Consider the following 26,840-nt stretch of genomic DNA (forward strand, 5'->3'; position numbering starts at 1 on the left):
ACCATTATATGCATCTTCCAATGTTTGCAATGCTTCTTTAGTTTCCGAGCTATCTAATTCCCGAATATATCGTGCGAACCAATGGAAAATGGGCATGACAATCTGGTCGCTTTTGAGGTAGCTGTATTACTAGTGAGAGACAAGTCATTGGTAATCATGGCACGTCAAGCACTGGGGGAAATGGGAGGCGTTTTTTAAGCCATGGACTTTATCACGCAGGTCTCGCACTGGTGCTTTGGTTTCCCAGAAAAATTGGCCAACATCTCTTGTCCTGCAACGTAACTAATTGCTTGTCTGGCTGCTTGTGTGCCGGTTTTTTTTTTTTTTTTCTGGACAGAACTGACCATCATCCACGGAATACAGCTATCAAAACGCCTGTAAAGTATCAAGCTGTTGGGATTATGGGGTATTTTATGGATTCGAAATGCCCCAAATATCCTCATATGTTACGGGGAAGCAAACGATCACCTCATTGAGCTACTTTGAGAGGATTTTATCAATGTTTCGCTAGCTTCCTCCGCTGTTCTACCAGTCGTACCCAGCTTCCTCGCTCAAAATTCCAACCTCTTAGGAACCTAGCAAACACACTTCAGGAAAGTGATATTTGGCATAAAGAAAGAAGTCAACGAGAAGAAGAGAGCTCTAAAAGAACTTTCCAGGATTCTGAACATATTTTGTGTAATTCGCTATCAAATCTTACTCCCCATGCATTTGGATGGGATAGTTTTCATGGCTCTAGAACTTAGTCGCGCATCGTGCAAGACTTGGTACTGTGCACAAAGAAAGTTTTCACCCCCAATATTAGCTGCGCAAAAATAGTTTACATTTCGATAAATAACTATACAGAAAGGACCGCCATGAGCGGGAAACCTGCACATGAAATTGTCATTAGACGCAACACCTACTAAACAACGCTGCCTGCAGTTTCACGTAAGCACTCCAAAGCCCAGAAGCAAAAGCTTATAACTGCATTCCGGTGCAGAAGGGTTTGTGGCAGCTCACACACTGATAAACAGCGCTTCATTTTTGGTCGTTGTCTTCTTCAGTGACTACAATGAAGTTTCGTTTAAGCCCAAACGCTGTCAGTGAGGTTACCCTTCCTAAAACTTCAACTGCGACGAAGCTCATAACGCTCTCATACCCAACACATTTGTGTAATGTACTTAGTTTAGCGCATACGGCCTGCCAGAACTTGAAGCCAGCAGAAGCGCAGCCATTGTCAAGGAGTTTTCGCTGACTAGAACTTGCATCAATGCCATGAAACGGTACTTCTGGACGTATAACAGGTTTTTCCTCTACGTTGTCCATGCACAAGTGTTTCTGCAAAACTATTCAACGTACGAAAATAAACGTAGTCCCAGGGCCACCTGAAAAGAAGACCACGTCGTTGAGTCCACCCCCAATGTGCAGCTTAGCCGCAAAGCATGGCGGTTTCAACTAGACTTGGTCACTTCACAGGACTTCCTCCGGACGCGCCGGACTTCCTCCACGTGGTTCACATGGTCGCCGACACAGACCGGTCGTAGCGTATGCAGGGCTTCAGTCTCCTCTCGACGGCAGGTGTACTGTGGGGTATGTTGTCCTCGGACGAAGCCCTGCTGGGCAGGTCTCCGACGAGGACCATGGGCGTCTCCATGAGCGTTTCCATGTAGGGGGACTTCCCAATCAGAGGCCGGTACGTGGTGTCGATGGCGGCGGACATAACCGAGCCCCCGCTCTGGAACGACGCGGTGCTCGTGGTACGGGACAGGTCCTGCGCGGGACGACAGCTGCTCATGAGCGCGCGAAAGCACATGAGGCAACGCCAGTAAGCAAGGCTAAAACGAGGGTTAGTCGGTTATACATCTTGAACCGCGCTGTATTAAAACTTCAACAGACAAGGACGGGACGAAGCGCGAACTATCGACTGCTTTATTTTCCACAACACACACAAATACACATAAAAAGACGCTGGTGCAAATCAAGGTTATAAATTGATAATAAGAAAAAGACAACCGGTCAAAAACACCCCTCTCGTCTCCGCGCCTGTGCGCATGTGTAAGCAATTCTACCTCGCTATCTGTGAGGGTGACTGACGGCATGCTTATGCAAGCGCCTGTTTTCATGATGGCGAAGGCTTCTAGAATCTCTCTTTCTATCTTCTCTCTGCCTCGGCCTATGACACTTGTATTGGTGAAATCTGGAACGCTGGAGTATTGGCGGCAATGATGACAATGATCGGCAAGCCTCCCTAGTATGAGTGATCTGCTGGAAGTTGTTCCTGTGCTCTCTGAGCCATCTTTGACGCAGCGGCCCGACTGTCCAACGTAGCACGCTATCAATTTATAACCTTGATTCGCACCAGTGTCTTTTTATGTGTATTTGTGTGTGTTGTGGAAAATAAACCAGTCGATAGTTCACGCTTCGTCCCGTCCTTGTGTGCTCTTCCCTTGTCTTTTGAAGTTTTAATACAGCGCGGTTCAAGAAACCGCCAGTAACTATGTGGCAGGGTTGCCTTTCATGCAGAAATACGTCGAATTGACTCCTAACAGAAGGCCTGCCCCCATTGACATCCTCTAAACAATCTGTAAAACATCAAAAGTACCGACTTTCAACTGCGAATGTAAAGTAGACGAGGGCAAAGAAATATTTACGTGGGGCCATTCATGCTGCACAAGTTTCTGAAGCCCAACGTTTGAAACAAAAGATAGTATACGTACGTGCGGTCCAACCTGTGCCCGTTTCCGAATGTAGGCAACCAGGCAGAAGATGACGATGACGACCGTGATGCCCGCCGCTATGGTCACAACCACAGACACGGTCTTGGACACTGCGCACCGCACCGATATGGTACGCGATTCAAACCGCGAAGGAACCGAAACAGCCATCTTTGAAGCGCAAAGCACTGGGGCGGGCATCTAGAGCAGTAGATGTGCACCTCTTTACAGTGAAGCTACACAAGCTATTTTGACCGAGTTCCCAAAATGCAGAAAAACACCAAGACCCGGATGTCATTATTGTTCTCACTACCTTACGTCAAGTCAAGAGTTAAGTCGTTGTGATAGTTGATGCGGTTGCGGATAACGGCGCGAGGCGTTTTTCTCTGCCGCCTTTTAGATATAAACCATGGCGCAAGCTTTTGATAAGTAGTTAAATAGTGAACCACGTTGTTAAAAGTGCAATCTTCATCCACAATAAGCGCTTCTACGAATTCTCCCCAATGGTCAGTGCATCCACTGCAACGCCACACTTAACCAGGAGCGTAACATTGTGGTATTGCACAAACACCTCAGCACTGAGAACTCATCACCTGCAATCACTAAGATCAACGGAACCTGGTGACCTTCATTCGGAGTGCTACCAGCAGCTGCCTGGACGGAGGCGGCTGACAGGTGCCACCCTCACCACCGCGATAGTAGAAAAAAATAAAGTTCCCTCCCTCTCCCCAATGGTACTGGTGTCTTAATGTTCGTGGTGCACCCGATGTCAAGGTGCCCACTGTAGACTGATGGTGCATTCAAGCTCAACAATCTTTACCTGGTTAAGTGACCCAGCTACTAACCCGTATAATCCCGCTGGAGCCTCGTTTTGGAGTCACCGAGGACGTAGACGTCGGTATAAGCGGTGTTTTGTTAAAAGCGTGAGGTGCAGTCGGGACCATGCGATTTTTTAAAACAAAGCGGTTCTGTGTTCGCTTTCCTTATTGCAATATGCCTGTCCTGGCTAATAGCAAATTTATCAGGCACCATATTAAAAACCGTTCGCACTGCGAAGGCGCCATCGCTATACTCACTGCAGTTCTCGTCGCTGAGGTCACCACAGTTGTTCTCGTTGTTGCAGGTGAGCTCTCGCCAAATGCAGAACTTGTTTCCACATTGATACTCACCCTGGTAGCAGCCGTCGAAGTGCAGGCCTGCGGTAGATTTCGTTGTTTGTTATCTCAGTGTTGATTACCCCGTAAACATTGTATCAGCTGTAGGACTAATTGATAGCTTCCCTGCCAAATGATCGTCTGAGTGCCTGACAAACTGACTGACTCCACCACAGATCCTAGTCGTAAGCAGACTTACTTTTTTGGTGTGAATGAACGTTGCACCTTATCATCTGAATTCCGCTCTGTTTGGCAGCAACCGCAGGACACGCAGTTCATACGACCTCATTCTCGGAAAGGTGGTTGCATCCACAACCTATGTCCTAAAGCAAGCTACCTGTATATTGGCCGGCGAACACGAATAACATCCTCCAAAATACTAGTGCTGACCTGCTTCGCATGGTTCAGGTAACCACCGTATGTATATATTTAGATGGCTACTTGGAAGTCTGCGCAGAAGAAACAACGACTTTAACGCGGAGCTTCCTCCACGTGTGCGAACATTCAGCCGCGGAGCTATATCTAATCTGACCTAAAATAAAGTTTTCAAGGAGGTTCGAATGCTTCGGTGACATACTTCTTGTCAAGAATGGCGGAACACGCCATTGTGCTCACCGCGGACGACAATAACTGATATTTTGCCGTGACCAAACCCCATCGAATATTTGTTTCCAAGAGCGCGCGAACAATCAAGCGAAGATGCATCCACACACACAGCAGTATGGCTACACGGGACATCCACACAGTCTGGTCTTGAACAAAGGGACTTAACTCAACCCCTGCCATAGCATCCACATCCTGCCCCCAGTCTGAGATATCACCTAAATGCGTCACTGCAGACACGATGCCACAGTAGGGAGTTACAGCAGAGCGAAGAACCAATCCCGGTAAGATAACGATAAGGCGTCCGGCGGTACTGCGCGTGCGAAAACACGGAAAACCTGGTTGTGCGCATACGCAGGTGTGACAGGTACTGTGCTATGACTTTCTAATAAAGGGACCCTGAAACACTTTCGATAAGCACTTTCACTCTTTCCTTCGCGTTTGGAACCACTGCGAAAGCTATGGTTATCGGCAGCACGGAGCTGCACTGCGTGATTTGCTCGTCGCACCAGATACGCCTTCCGTTTCCGCTTTGTTGTGGTTTTTTTTTTTAAGTTGCTATCGAAAAGCGTTCATTGCTGCAACTGATGGAAAACTGGCCAACAGCCGCTACATGGCCTTAGTGACGTAATTCGAGCCGTCGAGGAATGTTAAGACCGGTAAAGAGAGAAAAATCTTTTGAGCGAGTTTCCAAGTTATCTGATGGACATAGAGCAGTAATTTTTGGCTGAGGTACTTCGCGACCCCCTAATCTAAGTACTGGGTGTGTTGGGTGACTACGTTCTGCAAGCATTTAAGATTCAAAGAAGGTTTAAAAAAGTGTTGCAGGGTCCCTTTAAGCCCGTAGATCCCGCTCAATATCCGGGGAAGGATCAGGAAGAGGGTGAAAACAAGGACAGACGGCGCCCACTCACTCTGCCTGTAGGAGGTGAGCACGACCTCGAAGGCCTTGCGCTCGTAGTTCCAGTCGTGCCTCGAGGTGACCAGCTGCACCTGGAGGAAGGGGGCGCTCACCCAGTGCGCCTCCTTGCCCCGCACGTCGTCCACGTTGCGGCACAGGCGCCGAGAGTCCCGCCGGTCCGCCCACAGCTGCGCTGGGACGCATGCGCACACCCGCCGCGCTGAGAGAGAGTCCGCTTGTGTACAGGTGGTATTCACCCAAAAGTTTAGCTGTCAACTTCTTCGCTTGGCAACACTGGAAACGGCCGCGGACATGGCCGAAGCACCACGGACATGGCGTGGCTTCTGCCACTGCATGCGCCCGCACGCCGAAGAAAAAATAACACCAGCGTGCGTCGTCTGTTCCATTTCAACCCGATTCTCAACGGTGATGTCAACAGAGATGTAATTAATCGCACTCACATTGGACTCGAAGTATTCCTTTGCCTTTGATGGGGTAGAGTTTGAAACGTACATCAAGTGCTTAGCACGGACAAGTACCGCCATCTCGCGGAGCCCGACGTAACCAGTGGCGGCGCACTCACATGGTTGCCTGCAAGCGTGCCTCGCCAGTGAATACAAGCTATACGCGCGGACGTGGTACACGGTCTATGCACGTCGACCGCAACATCGACGCGCTGTCACGAGTGCACCGGAAGTCGATCATCGCGAAGTCACATGACTGTTCCCAGTGTTTCCAGCTGCTTTGAAAGAAGCAGAGAGGAAAGAGGAATCGATCGGCAAGGGGAGAGAGGTGCTTTCAATTGCTTCTGGTACATCTAATACTGAATGTAGATCCATAATGCCAACGGCAACACGTCGCTACATTGGTGCTACGTGACAATACAGGCCTTCTGTAATTGCCTAGCTAAGTGTTTCTAGGTCCCTTTAAGCATCCGTGTGGTTCGGTGGCTTTGTCGGTCTCGTAGCCGAGCGAACGAAGGGAACACCGAAGACAGAAGGAAGACGGAGAAGAAAAGTGTGGCGAAAGTGTGAGTGGGAGGGCGGTATGCTGAGGCGGCGCCACAGAAGCCTCACGCGCTGCATGATGCACGTATACATAGGTCTATCGGCGTCGTCCTCGCTGTTCCTTTCAATAAAGCAACTACCTCTCTCTCCTCTTGGCAACAAGCTTCCGCGCTTTGCGGCGGTGTGCCTTGGAGATCTTTTGCGTCCACAGGCCCTCCACGTCGTCCGAAGAGGGGACGGCGTTGGATCGCCCTTCTGTGGGAACCCCTGTGGCCACAAAATCCATTGGTGTGACTACGCACTGCGCCGTACCACTATCTTCTTTTGGATGCCGCCACTTCCTGTGGACTGCACGTGGCCAATACCGGCAGCCATACTTTCGTCCGCCCTTGTCGTCGTCGTGGCACGGTCCAGCAGTCATGCATCGACCTAACCCTGGTGACGCATCGCCTATTCCTGGGAGACCACCGCCAGCACGTGGGGTTCTGACCACTACCCCATACTGGTCACCCCCGGGAACCACCGCAAGCGAGCCGACACAAAGGCTTACGCAGTCACTAGCTGGGTCGACTTCCACGAGGAAATGACCAAATGCAGTGAGGACCCGGAAGTCGACTTGCTCGCAGCCTGCGTGCGGAGCGCCGACAAGGCAACGGTCGGGTAGAAGTACCTTTCTGCACGCGACTCCCGGACATGGAGCTGCTTCGGCTTCGGACCCGCCGCAACCAGCTACAAAGGAAGGCTATGCGAAGCAAGCGCCCAGAGGACTGGACGGAGTACCGGCGGGAAGGCGCCCAATGCCGCTGACGGGCACGGCAGCGTCGCAGGCAAAGCTGGGAGTCGCTGTGTTCATCCATGGACTCTCGTAGGGACCCGGGCAGAGCCTGGCGTATCTTTAAGGCTCCGCTGGGGCCCACCACCACCAGCCGGCGTCCCCTGCTCACGGTCGCCATATCCCTGGGCATCTCCGAAGAGGCCCTGGCGGAGCTGTTCGCCCACCAGTTTGCCAGGACCGCTCAAACCCCGCCTCCAGTTCCTGCGGCCTCACTGGACGCGGCGCCAGCCGCCCCACACGGTCAGAGAGTGGTGTCCCTCTGCTCCACAGATATCACACCTCGTGAGCTGCAAGCCACCCTGAATCACTGTCCCAAGCGCCGGAATGCTCCTGGTATCGACGGGGTGACGTACCAGATGCTGCGGAACCTGGACGTGACTCAGCTGGAGCCGCTTCTGCGACTGTTTAATCGGGTCTGGAAGACTGGTGTCCTCCCGCCACCCTGGCTCGTGGGGCTCATCTCACCCATTCTCAAGGTCGGCAAGCCCCCGACGGAGCCAGAGTCCTACCGACCCGTGTCCCTGACGTCGGCTGTTGGGGAGATCATGGAGAGTGCAGCCCTGGCCCGTCTTGAGTGGATCGCGGACCACAGCGGCGTCTGCCGGGAGCAGCAAATCGGCTTCGGGCGTCACCGCTGCAAGGCGGACTCCCTGGGGAACGCCATCTCAATGCTGGAACAGGCCCGCCACGACAAGGAGGTGGCCCTCCAGCTCCTGCTGGACATGCGGTCGGCATTCGACACGGTCGCCCACGGGGCCATCCTGAACGCCTGGACGGCATGGGCGTTGTGGGGCGACTAGGAGGCTACATCCGGGTGCTCCTGTGTGACCGGACACTGCGGGTGAGGGTCGGCCGGGCGACCAGCAGTCCTCGAGACGTCCGCTCCGGGGTGCCCCAGGGGAGCGTGCTGAGTCCGTTCCTATTCAACTTGGTGCTGGCTCCTCTCCCCGACTGCATCCCTTAAGGCTTGCGATACCCGGTGGAGGTGGCGCTGTACGCTGATGACGTGGCACTCTGGACCCATGGCCCCACCAAAGACTGCCACACAGTCAAGGCGTGCCTCCAGGTTGCTCTGGGAGCAGTTGCAGTCTTCCTCGAGAGCTGTGGCCTGCAACTGTCGGAGGCCGAAACGCAGGTCCTTATGCTACACCCGGGAGGATGCAGGGCTCGACTGGCAACACCACCCATCACACTCAACGGACGATCTCTTCACTGGCGGCTGACCGTGAAGTACCTGGGGCTGCTCATCGACTGCCGGCTCACATGGCTGCCGGCCATCAAAGCCCTCCGGGCACGCAGCGCACGGGTGCTCCAAGGGGTGCGGCAGCTTCTGGCTCGAGGCAATGGCTGCTCACACCAAGTGGCGCAGCGCGTGTTTTACGGCATGGCCTCCGCATCTCTGCTGTATGCTTAAGCTTCCACTCGCCTACCTGGGACCTCGGCGCTGGAAGGAGTTGGAGATCGACTAGCGCCGCGCATCCGCCTCTGCCTCTGCCTGGGCCTCCCCTCCACGTCGCCGGTGGCGAGCACTTACACCGAGGCGGGCACCTGGCCCATCGAGATGTGGGCCTTGCAGACGGGGCTGCGGCACATCCAGCACCTGCTTACCGCACGTGACGGGGCTGCGCTCCTGCAGAGGTTCCGTAGCCGGCCCAACTCGCACATGGGAGCGCTGCTCACTATCTTCGAGAAGGGGATCGAGATGCCGAACCGACCCCGCCTGGAGCAGCTACCACCAGACGCCGGGGAGGCCCTACAGATCACCGCGACCCTCCGCCGGGTCTGCAACAAGCGAACCACACCACCCCAGGCCATCCACCTCGAGGCAGCCGCCCTGCTGCAGGACGAGCTGAGCAGCTACCTCCATCTCTTCACGGGCGGCTCCGCCAAGCACAGCACTTGCGAGGGGGCCGCTGCGTACGTGGTGCCTGAGCTGGGAGCCAGCCGGAGCTGCCGCCTGCCTTTCCCCACTTCTTCCACTCGGGCGGAGCTCGCAGCGCTGCACCTGGTCGCCGACCTCCTCCTCAAGAGGGGGCCCCAGAACCACCCCAGGGCGGTCATCCTCACTGACTCCAGGACTGCCCTGCTGCGGTTGCACGCGGCCAATCAGCCCACCAACAGCAGCGGCTACCCGGAGCGCCAAGCTGCACACTGTGGCCTCCCGAGGCTGCGACCTGCGGCTCCACTGGCTGCCGGGCCACAGCGGCATCCGGGGCAACGAGGACGCCGACGCCCGAGCCAGGGAGGCGCACCAGGAGGTCACCCCGGTTTCCCAAGACGTCACCGCCTTCGATGAGGCCCACACCGCCCTGGCCGTCATGGTGCAGGCGATGCACCCCGACCCTCGCTTGGTTAGTGACCTGACGCCACAGCCGCTGCCTGCACGCATCAGCAGTGATGCCCGCTGCCTGCTTCTCCGCATGCGGCTCGACTGCTGCAATTTGGCGGAGCGCCTGCACCGACACGGGCGCAAGGACTCCCCCACATATGGGGACTGCCCGGAACCAGAGACGCTGAAGCACATACTCTGCTTCTGCCCCCTCCACGCGGGCCCGAGAGCAGAGCTCCACCGAGCGCTCAAGCGTCGAGGCCTTCCCAGCGCCGACACGGAGGACCTTCTGTTCCCGAAGGGGAGTGCGGCAAGCCAACGGGAAGTCTTCGCCCATCTCCTCCATTCCCTGGAGACGACCGGCCTCACGCAGCGGCTGTAGCCCGGATTGCAGTGCCCGAACTGATGTTTCCGGACTGACAGTTTTCTAGGACTGACTGACTGACTGACTCTAGGACTCTTTGTACCTTTTCTCTCTCTCTCCCTCTGTCTCTCTCCACTTTATCCTGTCACTCCCCTCTACTTCCCTTCCCCTGCACTTGGTTTATTTATTTATTTATTTCACAGTACCTCACAGGCTCCGAAGAGCATTGCGAGAGGGGGGAACAAAATAAAACAAAAATACACAGCGCAATACATTGGAATTACATTGGGGTAAAGAATGAAACAACAATGAAGCATCATGAGTTTTGGAATACGGGGTATTAAGAACACCTTGGTATCAGGCGGGGTAGAGAATTAAAACACAAGCAATGTGAAATGGCATAAAACATTAATATGGGGCAACATCATTATACAATTTTGAGCAAGATTTATTACACAACGTAGACTACCATATAAATTTTAAACAAAGGAAAGAAAAAAGGAAGTTTGACAATATGACAACAATTTTAGATGTGCAAATGATCTTCAAGAAAAATGGCTGGTCAGTCGCTCATGAAATGCATCACGGTTTGATAAGCAGGCGATGGCGTTTGGAAGATCATTCCACAATGAAATGGCACGTGGAAGCGCAGATAAGTTGAATGAACGTGTCTTACCAAATATTCGCTTGAAACTGAATTGATTATGAAGCCGTGCTGACATGCGGACAGGTGCTTCGAGATGCAGTGGGGATGGCGTAGCTGAATTGATGTATTTGTGAAAAAGACAGAGAAGAGCGATTGATCGGCGAGTTTCTAACAGCTGAAGTGGCATATCTATTTTAATTTGAGTAATACTGGCGTGGCGGTCGTAATTCCGAGAAATGAAGCGCGCAGCTCTATTCTGAATTGATTCTAGTGCTTGTATTAAATAAGCTTGATGTGGTGACCATACAGATGAAGCAAACTCTAATTGTGGACGAACGAAAGTTAAATAGGCTAATTTACGGATGTCAGTGGGTGCGTTGCGCAAGTTTCGGCGTAGGTAGCCTAATGATTTAGATGCTTTGGCGCAGACTGTGGTTATATGAGACGACCATGACAAGTTAGGTGTTAAGTGTACTCCTAGGTATTTGTAGGACGTTGCCCTTATTAAGTCAGTGGTATTGATAGAATATGTGTGGTTAGAATTACTTCGCTTGCGAAAGAAAGAAATTATTTTACACTTGGATAGGTTAAGGGTCATCTGCCAGGTGTTACACCAATTATAAATTCTGTTTAGGTCATTTTGAAGGGCAATATGATCATGAGGAGTGCTTATGGGACGATATATAATGCAATCATCTGCAAAAAGCCGCATGGAAGACGAGATGTTAGTAGGTAAGTCATTCATGTAAATTAGAAAGAGTAAAGGGCCAAGAACACTACCTTGAGGGACGCCCGATGTGACGTCAGTGAAGGGGGAGCTGAAACTATTGGCTATTGTAAATTGCTGGCGTACCGATAAGAAGTTACGGAGCCAGGATAGGGTAAGGGAATCTAATTGAAGGGACGATAATTTAGAAATGAGGCGGCAGTGGGCAACACGGTCAAAAGCCTTAGAGTAGTCTAAAAAAATGCAGTCGGTTTGTAGATTGTTATCCATGTTTGAGTGCAAGTCAGTCGCGAATTCCAAAAGTTGAGTGTCACATGAGAAGCCTTTTCTAAACCCGTGTTGATTAGTGAAAAAGAAATTATTAGACTCGAGGTGATTGTAAATGTGGGAGGCGATGATATGCTCGAGAAGCTTGCAACAAACGCGTCAGTGAAATGGGGCGATAGTTATCGGGGGAAGTTTTATCGCCACTCTTAAAGACCGGAACCACTTTTCCAATTTTTCAGTCGTTGGGTAGCTGTCCGGATGATAAAGGTTGTCGAAAGATGTGAAAAAGAATCTGACTTGAGATGGATATAGTATTTTTTAACAACTTAGAATTAATACCATCTATGCCAGCGGAAGTTGAAGTTTTGAGGTTAGTAATCAGTGATGCGATTCCCTGAACTGTGATGTCGATGGGTTCCATGAATGACCAGTCAAAATCTTGAACAATGGGGATGTTGGAATGATCTTCCCGCGTAAAAACAGATGCGAAATACGTGTTAAATGCTGACGAACACTCATCAATTCTAAGAGGCATTTGATTGCACCCTAGTAAAGAAATGTTGTTATCGGCTTTGCGAGGTGAAATTGTGTCCCAAAACTTCCTCGGATTAGATTTCAGAAGTGAAGGCAAGTCGCAATGAAAATATTTGTGCTTAGAAGCGGTAATAGCAGACGTGTAGTTTTTTAGACACTCTTTGTATTTCGCCCAAGAGCTTGGGCTAGAAGCACGCTTTGCGTTCACATACAAGCGTTTCTTTTTGTTCCTCAAACGTTTAATATGCTTATTGAACCACGGGTTAGTTTTATCATTACTTATTGAGATTAGAGGCACATATTTATCAATGAGCGCTGACATTTTATTCCTGAACAGCATCCAGTTTTCATCTACACACCGGCTAGAGAACAACGGTAAAAAAGTTTCGTTAAAAAACATATTTAGTTCACTGTTCATATTCAAAAAGTTAGCCTTATTGTAATCTCGAATTTTTTTTGTTGTGGAACCATTGAAAGTTGATGGGACATAAATGGGTAGTTGGAGTACTTTGTGGTCGCTAAAGCCGTTAATGAACAATATGTTTCCAATGTTTTCTGGGGAGCTAGTTAAAAGAAGGTCTAAAGTATTAGATCCCCTAGTAGGTTCAGGTGAGCTCCCTGCCGAGCTCAAAATATGCCCAGTGCATTTCCTTTCCTTTTCCTCTCCCGCCAACCCCAAACAACAACTCTCCTCCCCGTTACGTGGATCACCCGAACCAATTGACATTTGCGCGGGTGATTCAAACACGATTTACAGCAACATGCTCGCCGGCGGCGGCGCGTCGTGAGATAACGGCCGAGTAGCGCCTGTGGTAGCGCGCGCGGCGTGCGTTCGCTGATCATGCGATCACTTCCCGAGACGCAGCAGCTATGCGCCGTGACCGAGAAGACTGCCGTTCGCGCTACGCACAAATTTTGCATCAGGGAGTATGGTAATGGTGAGCTTTTTTTTTTTATTTTCAGTTTATGTATACGCGCTAGATAAAGTTTGTCTTTAGCTGCCGTTGTTGTGCGCAGAATGGCGTCGGTTCAAATTACAGTCCGCAGTCGCAATTGTAGCGGCGGCAAACGAAGCACTAAACGACGATGTGTAAAACATTTGGCATAGAATGAGAGTCAGCGGTAACTTTTAATTGATTTCGACGCCTCTGCAGCGAGGCCGGCAATGGGTTTGCAACCGCCCGTGATGAAGAAATTCCGATATAATCAAGACCGATATGAAGACCGATATGAAAACTAGAGCGGCACTGATCCGAGATTTCATAATGCCTTCTATATCAAGCTGTGGCCTACATCGTGTGAAATAAGCCCCGGAACCAGACGCTATGCTGAGAATCCCAGGTATGAGCACGTTGATTACATATTGGGTTCAAAGCGTTAAATTCAGTAAGTGAAAAGAAAACCCGGGATGGAGTGCCTTAGTGTTCTTGGATAGAGGGAGGTTGGATGTGTTACGGGAATATTCCGTGGAGATGACATTGCAACCGTTAAAGCCAAGAATGCCAAAATTATTCGTTTCAGTGGGTACAAACCATGCTTCGCAATGTCAACGAATTCTCAGAAGAGCGTTTCAGGCTGGCCGAGCCTTCCTGAAGCACTCTACAAAACGACCATCTTAAGCTAACCTGTTTGCTGTAAACACCTTATTCACAAAATTACGCTCATCAACTGCAGTTTCTCGGCCTAACCCTGCCGGCGCCTACAAACCTGCGTAATATACACACACGCTCCAAGCAAGCAAAACTGGAATGCGTACAGGGCAAATTCAACGAAATACGAACAACGAAGCACACCTTCCGACGCACGCCGAACTGACTGGTTGCAGTGTCAGTAAACTACGTGCATGCGCAGTTCTTTCAGAGCGTTTGAGAGCGTATACTGTTATGGGAAATTCTTGATAAAGAAGCGACACCGGTTATTTATTTTGAGGCGTCTTTTTATGCTCTGTCGCCACTGAGCATCCTGTTATCTGCTACATTCGGGAGACAAGCGCGCGGCAGGCAGCTAGCATGATGCCCTTCAACGATCATCCTGCTCATAGCTTCTTACAATATAGACTAGAGAAGAATCTGGCGCTAGAGTCTATGCGGCTCACATCAAGGCCGTCTGTGTCGTCATGGACCGCCATTAAGTCATGCGCTCGCTCGCCTAAGTTTCATCATTGGCTTGGGTTGAAACGTCTTAGTGACCGCAAATTTAAATAAAGTTCCACAAAAACGCGAAAAATACTGTGCAATTATGTAAGTGGAAAATAAAATGTGCTGTTTTAAAACTAAGAAAAAAGGAAGTAAAGCGTATTTTTGCCGGAAAGTTTGTGCCTGTTATTTTGCAGGTCAAGGTGGTAGTTACGAACAATTTTAATTTTATTAACTTTACCATTATTTCAAATAATAAGTTGTTTGAAGAGCTTGGAAAGTCTTTTGAGCGTGCCTATGAAAACGTCACCTTCGTGGTGAACCGTTGCACCGACTGCAGCTACAGCTTAACAAGAAAAAAATTCCCCCGCATTTCCCCGAGGGGGAGAATGTGAAAGTGCGAATGCACGGTTGTCGGCCCGCTTGCGGCGCTTGCGCTCGGCCCCCGCAGCCCACCGCCTCGCCGCCTTCTCTTCCATCTCTTCCATCGGGTTTGTAGTATCACGTGTACACCACGCAGTTATCAAGCCGCTATAACGCCGCTGAGTCGCCAACGCACGCCGCTGACGACGTAGTTTGAATGCGTTAAAGATATAAGGCGCGTCACTAACGCTGATATCACGTCGCGTCCGTGGCTTGGTCGGTAGAGCGTCGCGCTGCGGCCGCAAAGTCCGCGGATCGAAACCTGGCGCCGGATGCTGTTTCTTTATAGAGGAGCACTGCGGACGCCGACGCCGCCGACGCCGGCGGTGGATGGTTTGGGGTCGCTTATAAAGTGCATTCGCACTTAAAAGGAAACGTGGCGTTAAACAGTCGTGGGCGATGACAAGATAGGACAGTTTCAGGCGCCCGTATGTGTCGTGTGTTGTCTTTGTCGAAGTACCTTTTGTTATTTTTTTTTTCGTCGGCTACAAATTTCGCGGCGGCATATTACCCGCACAGTCATACGTCCTTCGACTGCGGCATGAGCAACGTCAGTTGCGATCACGCACTGCCTGCTGCTTCAACGAACACGGCTACCACAGAACCGGAAGTATTTCGGCTTCCTCGTAGCTCGTGAACGTGTTAATGCACAGTGAAGAGAGCAAATCCCCAAAACCGCTAAAGAATCCAATTGTCATGCCAAGCCCAAGCCAAAAAGGGGGGTTTTCCCATAGACCCCCACGACGACATGGATTACCAGGCGCAGTTTCCTCTCTAGTATGCTTGCTAAGAAACTCTATGATCCTGCTCAGTGGTGACGCTACGTGAAAACGCGCCTCAAAATAAACGACCGGCGTCGCTTCTGGATCAGGAATTTCCCGTAAATGTAGGCCACACTCTCAAACGCTCTCGAAGAAGTGCGCATGCGCGCAGTTTATGGACTTTGCAGCCAGGTGGTGCGGATGGGGGTCGGAGGCTGCGCGCTCCGTCGTTCGAATTTCTTTTAATCTCCCCTGTAAAAGATGTAAGACCAAAAACATCGTCTGTACCTACAAAACAATCACGAATTGCACAACCAAATCTTGTTGGGGTTATTTTTCCGACTGACGTTTTGGTGTGAAGCCACGCTTTGGCAGGTGCCTTGTTGCACTCTTTAAACGGCCGTTGTTGACATAGTTACGCACTACTCGAGCGTACCTCCAGGTAGGACAGACACGTCATGGGTAGGTCCAGGAAGGTGATGCTGTACAGCATGCCTCGGTCCGCCCGCGTGGTTACGTTGACGGTGCAGTTGAAGCCGTTGTCGATGTGATGCTTGGTGCCACGCAGCACCACCGCCGATTCCAGACCGGCCACGCCAACCGTCACGGCAGCCGTGTGCGAAGAACCGCACAGTTCATCCATGTAGTCTGCGTCATATGGTACATGTCTCAGGGCACGGTATACCCAAAGAGTGGTGCCTCTATGAGTAACCCTCGTTTTCAAACGTGGAGCTGGGAAAAGGCCACAGCTTATGAGAAGTGTGTTTCGAACACGCTCCAAAACTACCACGTTGGCTGCGCTCAGGATGTGGGGTGCCAGCGACACTATCAAACCTGTCCCCCATCTCTGGGGACGCCACAAGGTGGCCGACCGATGTGGGCGGGCTTCGCGTCAGCTCTGCTAAGCACCGCTCTAAAGACTCGCCAACGGCCTCCAGAGCGATAAAACGTACACCAGTCGATAGATCTCGTCAACGCGATTACCAGGACACCAAATTTCTAGCAGGCAAGCCCCTACGTTTGATTCTACGATTCTGAGAAAATTCCAAGCGGCGACCGCCACGCTAGCCCTAAATGTAGGGTTAGCCGTGGTGACGGGTTGGCTTCCTGGGCAAGCTCGCCACATCGCTCCAGCTCGCCCACACCGACGCCGCCGCAGCGACCGGTGCTGCGTTCACACGCCTGTTGCCGCGCGTTCACAGCAGCCTTGCTCTCCCGACCATGACATCCACGGCGATGACCGTTGAAGTTGAAGGCACCGAAATACCCCCGGAATCGTACAACGCCAGAAAATGTACCCTTATACGAAGACGACAGCAAGCCCACCAAGCGACTCCGGCGACCGACGCCTCGCCTTCTTCTAGCCCGGTACATCAAAGCAACACCCGTGGGAAAACAAGACACGCCCGCAAACTACCGCCCTAACTCCACTCCCGGCCACGAATATTAAAGTGGTTTTCCGACTTCGTGGCGGTCTTAATATCTCCGAGACCTCCGGCCTAACCATCACCACCGCCATTCAACAACAAGCTGTCTTGGATATGAATGACACGGACCATGCTGCGACTTCACAAAAACGCAAACTTCATGGTCGTCAGCACCCCGCCTGAGGAGAGAGCAACACGGTACGCAGCCCTCCAAAGTCTTCAGCTGGCTGACTGCACCTACCCCTTGGCCACACACATTCCGGCCCCATCAAACACATCTTCAGGTATCGTCTTTGACCTCCGAACAACTCATTCATTGCAACCCTCACCTCAAGGTGCTAGATGCACGCCGTATGGGCACCGTCTTGTTCGATGCCGTACTGGGTCAGGTACAGAATGACGACCCACCGATGCAAGCCACTGCGCCGGAAAGTGGAAACTTATGCCCTGTGCTGGAGCACTGGACACAGGCAGGATGTCTGCCCTCAGCGAAACCCCGCCAACCGCTGCCCGACGTGCAGTACTCCTGACGCCACTGAAACGCACGCATGCGCTCCCAAATGCATTGTCTACGATGAAGCACACGTCACGGGCTCTCCAGACTGTCCTCGACGTTTCCTTCCAAGACCCAAACCAACGTATGCACAGATGTTGCAACGGCAAACCCCGAAGAACCAACACCAGAGAGATCAACCCTCCTCGAGTCATCATCAACATGCAGGATCCCCGTGAACACCCATCGACAGCGCTCTCCGCCGAATCAACCCCACATCCAAACCAACCCTCAGGAGCAGCCAGAACCACCCATCGTACAGCCACGCTCCCACCTCTCTACCTCAAACGGACCTAGGATGCATCAGCCAGGGCCCTCTCGGCAGCCAACCAACCTCTCACAGGTGAGCGGCCCAAGGGCCTCCAATCCAGTGGTCACTCAGCAACCCCCATCCCATCAGCACCCGCCTCCCAACTTCCCTCTGCTGTACTGCAAGAAATGCAGGCCATGCGCGCCGAGCTCACGGCAATGAGAGCTGAAAATGGCTCCCTACGACAAACCCTGGCCCAACTTCGCACTCCCCAGCCCAATGCAGAACCCCCTTCAAAGCGAAAGGCCCAATCCCCCCTGAGCACGCTGCAAATACGACCCCCTAGCTGGAAAAAAAGGCTCACGCGTCTCAAGCAGCTTCATATAGAGCAAGCTCAACTTATCCAAAGCCTCTTGCAGAGCCAAGCTGCAATGCAATCTCACATGGAATCCAGGTGTCCCTGCACTTCCGTGCAACAGCTGCACAGACGAATGCTCTTCCTCGTCCCACTGCTCCTACTTTTGACATAACTGACAATGGCTCGCCGTAAAGGGATTTTGGTTTGGCAGTGGAACTGTCGTGGTTTCGGTAGAAAGAGAGCCCCCCCCTGGAATTCCTCCTCGAGTCCCAAAATGAACAACCACACATAATCACCATACAAGACCCCGCAGGTCCAGTAAAGTGTCGTGGGTATACCACTTATCAACATACCAACGACACAGCCATTCTTGTACGGCGCAACATCTCAGCACAACGGGACAGCCTTGTTGACAGCCCCATCGCTTACGACTTCTTAACTATCTTCCCCGCCAACAGCACTCAACCTCCAATTTACATACTTAACATCTATAGTAAACCCTCCAGTGTCAATCAGTGTCAGTGCTTCAGTGCTCGGCATACGTGTCTACTCCAACTTCTCTTCATTATTTCTTTTCTCTTTTTTGCCTATTTTCCCTTTCCCACGTGCAGGATAGCAAACTAGGCTCTAGCCAGGTTAACTTTCCTGCGTTCCTTCTACACCCTTCCTTCCTTCCTTCCTTCCTTCCTTCCTTCCTCCAAACGTCATCACAACTTCAAACCCCTCTTTGTAGCCGCCAAAGCCCATCCTGCGCAGCACCCCCTCATTATTACTGGGGACTTCAACGCTCCCCACACAGCCTGGGGCTATCCACGATATACTAAGAAAGGAAGGCACCTCTGGGAGCTCCTCCAGAATCAGCATTTCACTCTAGAGACACCTCCTGATCAGCCAACGCGAGAAGGAAATAGCCTCCGAAGAGACACTACAACGGACCTCACGATCACCTATCACACAGGGCCAACCACCTGGCAGCGTATAGACCATACACTAATCACCGCATTATACAGTTACACCCTTCTAACCGACCCCCTACTAACCGACCCACAAACTCCAGACTCATATAACCAATTGGGCTGCCCTCCGGAAATTTCGTGCTTCTGCTAACTCAAGTGACCCAAAACTTACACCCCTAGCACAATGGACACAACTACTTCTCCACGATGTTCACACGCACAAACATCCCCTAGACCCAGCCATATCATCTCCCCATGTAGACGCCAGACTACACCACATGTGGGAAGCTCTTGGCAGCGTTAAACGTCGTTGGCGTAAGCAACGTTACAACAGGCGACTCAAAACCCGCATTGCACACCTCGTAAAGGCCATAGCAACCCACTCGCAAACACTAGTCCAGGCAGCCTGGGACACTGTATGCGACAGCATTCAAAATGGCCTCAGCATAAAGCGCACGTGGGCTCTCCTGAAACACCTGATGGATCCCACTTGCTCTCGAACTATCCAATCTACTCGTATAACCAAACTAGCCCGCCAGTAGACCGACTCCAATCCCAACTGGACCCATGCACTAACCCAGCAGTACGTCCCAGCAGGCTGATCTGAGCCACTGCCTCAACACACCGGCCCCCTTAACGAACCCCTTGATCTACCATTCCTTGAAGCGGAAGTGAGGGCAGTCCTACATGACCTCCGACTGCAGTCAGCTCCCAGTGGTGACCGCATTACCAATAAAATGCTCCGTAATTTAAATGGTCCTTCAATAAAATATCTCACCGATCTGTTTAACGCTTACTGGGATGCAGGAACCCTCCCCCCCCCCTCCCCGAGTTTACTCACGCAGAGGTCACTGTCATCCCTAAACCAGGGAAACCCCTCTCCCACATTAACCTTCGGCCTATATCGCTAACTCCCTGCTTAGCAAAGCTGATGGAGCGAAAAGTACTTGTCCGGCTCAATAACTACATTGAGGACAAACAGTTGTATGGATTCCCACACATGTATGGATTCCGTGCAGGCCTTGCGGCTAATGACGTGCACCTGCGCTTGTACACGGATCTCCTCCAGCAACCCCCCAAACACGACTATTCGACCATCTTAGCCCTAGACTTACAAGAAGCATTTGATCAGGTAACTCATCAAGCCATACTTACGTTATGTAAAGGCATTCCTCTCAAATCGCACGGCACGCTACAAATTCAGTGGCCTCCAATCCCACTCCCTTCCATCGGCACTCCACAAGGTTCAGTCCTCTCCCCCCTCTTCTTTAATCTCGCTGTCTCCCATCTTCCCCTCATCCTGGACAGTATCCCTCGGCTATGCTATAGTATGTACGCTGATGACATCACCCTTTGGGTAACTGGGGGCAGCGACGCGGATATAGAAGCAACACTTCAAGCACGAGTCTCAGCGGTACAACAGGCAGCCCAGGAAGCTGGTTTAACATGCTCGCCATCAAAATCCGAACTCCTCATGCTATCACCACACACCACCACCCCTAAAACAACACCCAGCGTGCATGTATATCTGGATAATTCTGCTATACCAACTGTGAATCACATAAAAATACTCGGCCTAGTCATCCATTCCAATCGCGGAAACACATCGGTCCTACACACCCTTTCCTCACATGTAACGCAAATCATAGGCCTCCTGAGGCGCGTAACTGCTTGGAGCCACGGCCCGACGGAAAGGGACCACTGCCGATTTATCCAGGCATTTCTACTGAGCCGCATTACATACTCCCTCCCATATCTGTCCCTTTGTATACCACGGAGGTCACCAAAGTAGATGGACTCATTCATAAGGCCTACAGGGCTGCTCTCGGCTTGCCTCCGCACGCATCCACTGCCAAACTATGGGCCACCGGAACCTACAATTCCCTGGACGAATTAATTGAAGTGCACCGTACGGGCCAGATACATCGCCCGCTAAACACACACCTGGCCAACTCTTACTTAAGGAGGCACAAATAGATACTCCTCTTACATCAACCCCCACGGCTCGCATTCCACCTAATTACAGAGATTGCATAACAATCCGTCCACTCCCCCGTGATATGAACCCTACTCATCATACTGCCCGACGAGCTGCTCGAGCGCGTGCCCTCGTTTCCACTCTCCCCCCCCCCCCTCGCCAAACACCTTCTACGTAGATGCTGCAGCACACAGGCACAAGCCGGCCTTCACAGTAGCTGAAAGAAAGTTACCCGCGTGACGTCTGTTCACACATTCCGAGCATATATACTTCTTGCGTGGCAAACGTTTTTTGTCGCCGAATTTCTATATTGCCACACAATAGGTATTATAGTGCCTAATTGTATCTTTTTTACAACGTAAAAAGTTTGCCCTGACTAAAAAGAAATCTGCGCTGGAATCTGTTCGGGGGCCTGCATTCGTTTTATTGTCACTTCCCTATGTCCTCGTAGCGTACACGATGCTTCACGTGCTCAATAGTGTCAGCAAGAGTCGGAGACCTCTACGTCTATGTCTTTTGCCTGTGGATCCGCTAAAAGCCCCCGCGTGTGCCTTTCGACTCTGGCTCGGCTCTCCCCGGAAGGAAAGCATTTTAACGGCGCCATCGTTATCAGCAAACCGCCACAATGCCGTTACTGGGCAGGGCGTTGATTTTTTTTTTAATGTTGTGGAGGGGTTGCGCATAAGAATACGTTACCGGATCGTTTTTATTCCGCAAGACTGACAACCAATGACGTAAAACGGATCCTCAGTTGCGAGCAAGGCCCGATATAAAATCCCTGTTCTGCTCTCTTATCAGCATTTTATCTGTCTTAAACGTGTGCCCGTAGGAAATAGTCGCGCAAGATGGAGTTCTGTCACCATCGCTGTAAACGCTGAGTAAGTAGGGTAATGTACAAAGGAAGTTGTTTCCCTTGTGACCTCTAGGGGTTTATTTTGTTCAAAAACAAAACTGAATAGCATATGCTCTTTATTTAATTATCTAAGCAGACTCGGAATCCACTTGGCGTACGAGTTATCCTGAATTCGCAATGCTGTCGTCCTGTAACCTATAAATAGTCTGAAACTAGCGCAAGCGTCGGGTCCTCAGTAAAATCTGTCCCAGATAACGCTGCCAGTTTTCGTTTTTTGGCGCAAAAAACGCACGCTCAAAAAAAAAACTGTCAAACAGTTTTGAGTCAGGCAGAAGCCAGCTACCCCCATTCCGCGAAAAACCGCAAATCTGTCAAACCCTTTCTAGCCGCATTGTGTTGTTTATTCAGTCGAAAACCTTAAAGGGACACTGAAGTGATTTGTAAACATTGCGGGATTACTAGCGCAAACTGTAGTCTGGAGTCGAGGCCATGTTTCGATAACTCTCGCTCCGTTTCGCGACTTTATAAAAAATCAGTTCGAAAATGCTGTCCTCCTCTATGCACCCTCCTTGCCGGTTTCCTATGACGCTTCGTATGATGTCAAAACGAGATGACTTGGCTTGACTGCGCTACTGCACGGCTCGCCGACCCTCCGACAGAATCAGCCGGCCCATCGTTTAGTCGGCCGGTCGCCGGCAGGTCGTCGCAATTCGGTCGCTGATCAATTAAAACTAAGCCACGACACGATTTCCGCCTGGAGGAATGTGCCTTTAGTTCGTTAGTTTGTAGACTATACCAAACTTTAGCTCCAAGTAGCTCCACACAAGCGCACATGCAACGCTTCGCTGACTGGTACGCTAGTGAAAAATACAAATAAGCGCACAGCAGTCAGCAGCACGACCACACGTCCGCAAACGGTTTTCCGCCTAAGGAATGCAGTATATAGGGGATATATTTGTGGGAATTTGGGGGACGCTTACTGCACGAGCAGCTATTAAAGAAATAGTCATCTAAGCTGCTTGGAATGCTAAAACTAATTAAAATGTAAACTGGCTGTACATTCCGTACTTTATATTTCCGCCCCTGACAGCGTCGGTGGTTGAGTGGTGTGGGGCACAAGGCATATTCTTTTTCAATTCGCAAGTTCCAATCACCGATAGCACATATATTGCTTAAGTTGAGTTATTTGTTTTTGTGAAATGTTTTCTATACTTCATTCACCATTTTTGCGCTGCAACGTTCATTGCTCCACGAGCGAGTTCGCAGAACTCGTGATGACTGACACTGACGCGCTGGCGAGTTCTCGTTGGCGTGTTGTCGCCAATAACCACCGACTGCTTGCAGGCACAGCCCCGAATCAGCCGACCCTTGGCCTTGTGCAACATGCCTCTTACGATACAGGCATGAGCCAGGCAGGCTCGAAAGGTGAGGGAAAGCACATCGCATTTGAGCGTCTGCGGTGACGCGGAGGGCGTTCATCCACTGCGTGCACCTCGGCTAGTTATTAGATGCGACGCTGAGAGCACCTCTTCTTCCTGTCCTTCCTGCGTGCGTCCGTCGTCGTCGGCGTCCGCACTCTCCTCCGCTCACCCCCTCTCCTCTCCGATAGCGAACACTCTCTCGCGAGGGGCATTGGATTGGATTCGATTTGCTTGGCTTGGATTTGGATTGGATTAAAGTGGATTGTGTTGGATTGTGTTGCGTCATAGCCGCGGCAGACGCACTGGCGCCGGCGCGTGCCCAGGTGAGAGCGAACACTCTCTCTCAACATCTGCGGGTGTGCGGCCCAGCGCGCTCTCACTTCGCCGGTGGGCGGCGCTGCGCGCGGTGCTACGCATGTGCAGTACTCTCTCTCTCCGCGGTCTCTCTCCTTCGGGCGCGCTGCGCATATAACCGGTGTGCCGCTTTCCAGCGGCCTTTCGGTCGACGGTTGCTCTCCGCTTGCGCTTGAACCCCCCTCAGCGTCGCATCACACCAAGGTTCCCGCGAGGGGAGGTGGGCGTGATTTTTTGTTACGGTTCCAGGCCATGCTGGTAGTATTACAACCATGAACATGGAAGAAGCGCGGTGTGCCGATTACTGACGCATCGACAATACCCACCCACCAATAACGTCCGATGCCAAGCATGTCGCTTCACAGAACCGAAACCGAAACTTGTTTGGATTCTAATCTTGGACATCGTCCAACCTCGTAGCACCTTATGTATGGACGTCACTGCTTTAGTTGGTGCGGCCGCCGCAGACCGCGCATGGTAGCTTTTCTTCTTTCGGGCTTTATAAAAATAACTACCGTTTTATCGACCGTATAAACGATGAAAAGGGCGTTCATTTGAGCCAATCCACGCACTGCACGCAAGAACCGGAGCTTGACAAGTTCACTTCAGTGTCCCTTTAAGTGCATCATTCAGCAGAAAAAAACATCGTCGTTGTCCAGTCAAGAAAATGGCTGCCGTTGTAAAGAGCAAACAAATAAAAAACACGTGTAATCAGATGGTATTTTCAGCCGGGTCTCCACAGTAACAGCGGAATGCGAAACCGTTGAACTTGAAAATCCGCACCAGCCGCGCAGATCCCCGATTCTAGGGAAGCTGCGGCGTGTGCCAGCTCTTGCTGACGTAATTCTCGCTGTAAGACAGAAAACGAAACAGAAAAACGACTCGGAGACACGTTGTAACAGAAAAGAAGCCGGTCGAAGTAATTCCCGCCAGAAGGCGAAGAAACCAAAGCCAAGAGACGCAAATACGATGTAGCGTATTTGACAAGTATCGTCAGGCTGTCGCCTTCAAAGAACGCAACCAGACCAGACTTAGGTGCTCCGAAAATTTTTTTGGTATTTCTGTACTTACCCGAAATTCTTATTTTAAATGTAATGCTCGGAATAAGAAATAATTCAGCGCGAGTCTGCAGAATCGGCCGCCTCACGAGATATTCCAGTGATGCTACACCATATTTTGCAATGTCTGATATCTCAATATTATCTATTTCGTGGTAAATATGAACATTTTGTCGGCTGAGGTCTAGGCTATAAAAAGCATAAATACCTTCACAATCGCTATACTTTCCCCCGCGAGACTGTGAGTGTGACCTCAATGGCAATGACCGCCAATAGTCGAGAACAGTATACGGCAAGGGAAACGGCACTTTTGAACGCACTTTTGAATCACTCGAAACAACACAAAACGTGCCGATGGCGTACGCTTGCAAGTCTTCGTCTGCTAAAGTGCTGATTTAAAGTACACTACTTAGTTCGGCACCCCTCTCCCTTATGTTTCGTGATTTTAGTTACCATAGTGTGAAACATCGACTTCCTGTTATTAGTACTGACGCGAACACCAATATTTCTTATTCTAGGTGAGACCACTCTCGGCAAACTCTGGCCCAGTTGCCCACGCATGTTGAGTCTGTGGTAATTAAAATTTCTTGCCATTTTCCCCTCCGCTTAAAAAGTGTACCCTTGTAAGGAGGCACCAGAAAGGCGTAGATGTTTGAGCGGATTGGTTCATTGCTGGAAGAAATGAAAAAAAATGCAAGGAACAGACACGAGTACGTTTTGTGTCCTGCTTACTGCGTAGTTTTTCTCCCATACAAAGCAAGATATCACCATATAACTTCTTGTTGGCGTTCAAGGCCGGTAAACAGTAATTGCGGAACCACCCCATGGTCCAAACACCGTTTTGGAGTTATAGATATCGGCAACTGTCCCCGACTTAATTGGATAGTGCATCGCAAACTCTTTGGTTCGGCAAATTTCCGTGACAAATAGAACTAATTTTTAATGGCGCAACGCGTAGTTAAAAAGCTTTGTGAAAAGAAAGTTCGATTAAACCTGCGCAGAATCGCACCTCACGACGTAATTCCCTCCAAACAAAAAAACCCGACAGGAAAAAAAACCGCTTCAAACAGACATGTCCTAGCGAACACCTGTCAACCTTTCTGCGTTGCGCAGTCCGCGGCCCGTGCACGAAAACACGTGTAACGTACACGGCATGCTTGGTCGACGAGAAATTCACCCGAGAAACGGAAAAAGGCAAAACTGTACTCACATACTGCCGATTTCGTCGGTCGGTCGCCGCTTACACACTGCAGGCGACGTGCGGCGAGCAAAGCCGCCAAAAAGCACACGGCGGCAGAACGCGAAGGTGACGCCATGTTTTTGTCGTCTGCGCGCCCGAGTGGCCGTCGCCTTCTGGACAGCGTCAGTCAGGGCACTCCCAGCGCGCTATCTCCCCTCGAACTCGGTGAAGGCTGTCGGCGTCGATGTGATAACAACGGTAACTCCCCTCCCCGCGCTCTCAATTGTCACGCTCTCGGCCATAGGTTTCCTCTTTTCACGACCGCTCACCTCTTCTCTTGACGCGCCCAGTGCGAGATCGAAGCGCGAGCTTCTCTATCTTTTTACGGGATCACCGGTTATGGCCGTCGTCGTCTTCGCGGATGCGGGGTATTGCCCGTGCTACTTTGAACTTCATAATAGCCCCGTCGTATGTCGTCTAACTCCCTGCTGTGATACCTATTTCATCATCGAATACTCAACAGTTCGGGCATCCCGTACTGCCAGGTATAGGCACGTTGCACCTGGCAGAGGCCGCTGTGAGCGCAGCACTTTTCCTACTAAAGTTGTCTGTAGCGCACGCTGGGGCATCGGTAAATGAGCGGCGATTCCTCGACCCGTTATCACCCACTGTCTGCGGCATGTCGTGCCAACGATCTATGGGGTTGACACTGAGACACGGTGTAAAGAAAGACGGCCGTGAGGAATGCATCGGTTCCTCCCTGCCAGTTGTATTATTTGCAATCTGACTGGTCGGCTACAATATCAACAGCTAACGCATTTCCGTCTGCGCCACTTAAACTGTTCGTCCTTCTCGGCCTTGTTATCATGACGTTACCTTAGGTGCCTTCTTTGTGTGGGCGCCCGTGCGTGACTCGCGATAATCCCGGCTGTTGCTGTCTAGGACAGGGCGCCGACATTTACGTAATATGAATGCTACTAACCTAGCCCGTGACATGCGTGACATCTTTCCTACAAGAAATGACCCCTCGAACCACCAGGATAAAGAAAACGGCGCTGATGCTTGCGAGG

General features: G+C 51.1%; 1 protein-coding gene across 1 annotated transcript; it reads right to left on the bottom strand.

Moving 5' to 3' along the window:
- Window positions 1–339: 339 nt before the first annotated feature.
- LOC144142415 (uncharacterized) lies at window positions 340–26,287 on the bottom strand. Its single transcript, XM_077673913.1, has 6 exons — window positions 25,801–26,287; window positions 15,819–16,030; window positions 5,368–5,542; window positions 3,773–3,892; window positions 2,700–2,809; window positions 340–1,753 (listed from the first exon to the last, which is right to left on the bottom strand). Exons 1-6 carry the CDS (start codon window positions 25,904–25,906, stop codon window positions 1,496–1,498), a joined length of 981 nt encoding a protein of 326 aa, XP_077530039.1. The 5' UTR covers window positions 25,907–26,287; the 3' UTR covers window positions 340–1,495.
- Window positions 26,288–26,840: the final 553 nt, after the last annotated feature.

The sequence above is a fragment of the Haemaphysalis longicornis genome, unplaced genomic scaffold (assembly GCF_048455015.1).
Source record: "Haemaphysalis longicornis isolate Haplotype H1 unplaced genomic scaffold, Haemaphysalis longicornis Haplotype H1 scaffold_6, whole genome shotgun sequence".
NCBI classification, from domain to species: domain Eukaryota; kingdom Metazoa; phylum Arthropoda; class Arachnida; order Ixodida; family Ixodidae; genus Haemaphysalis; species Haemaphysalis longicornis.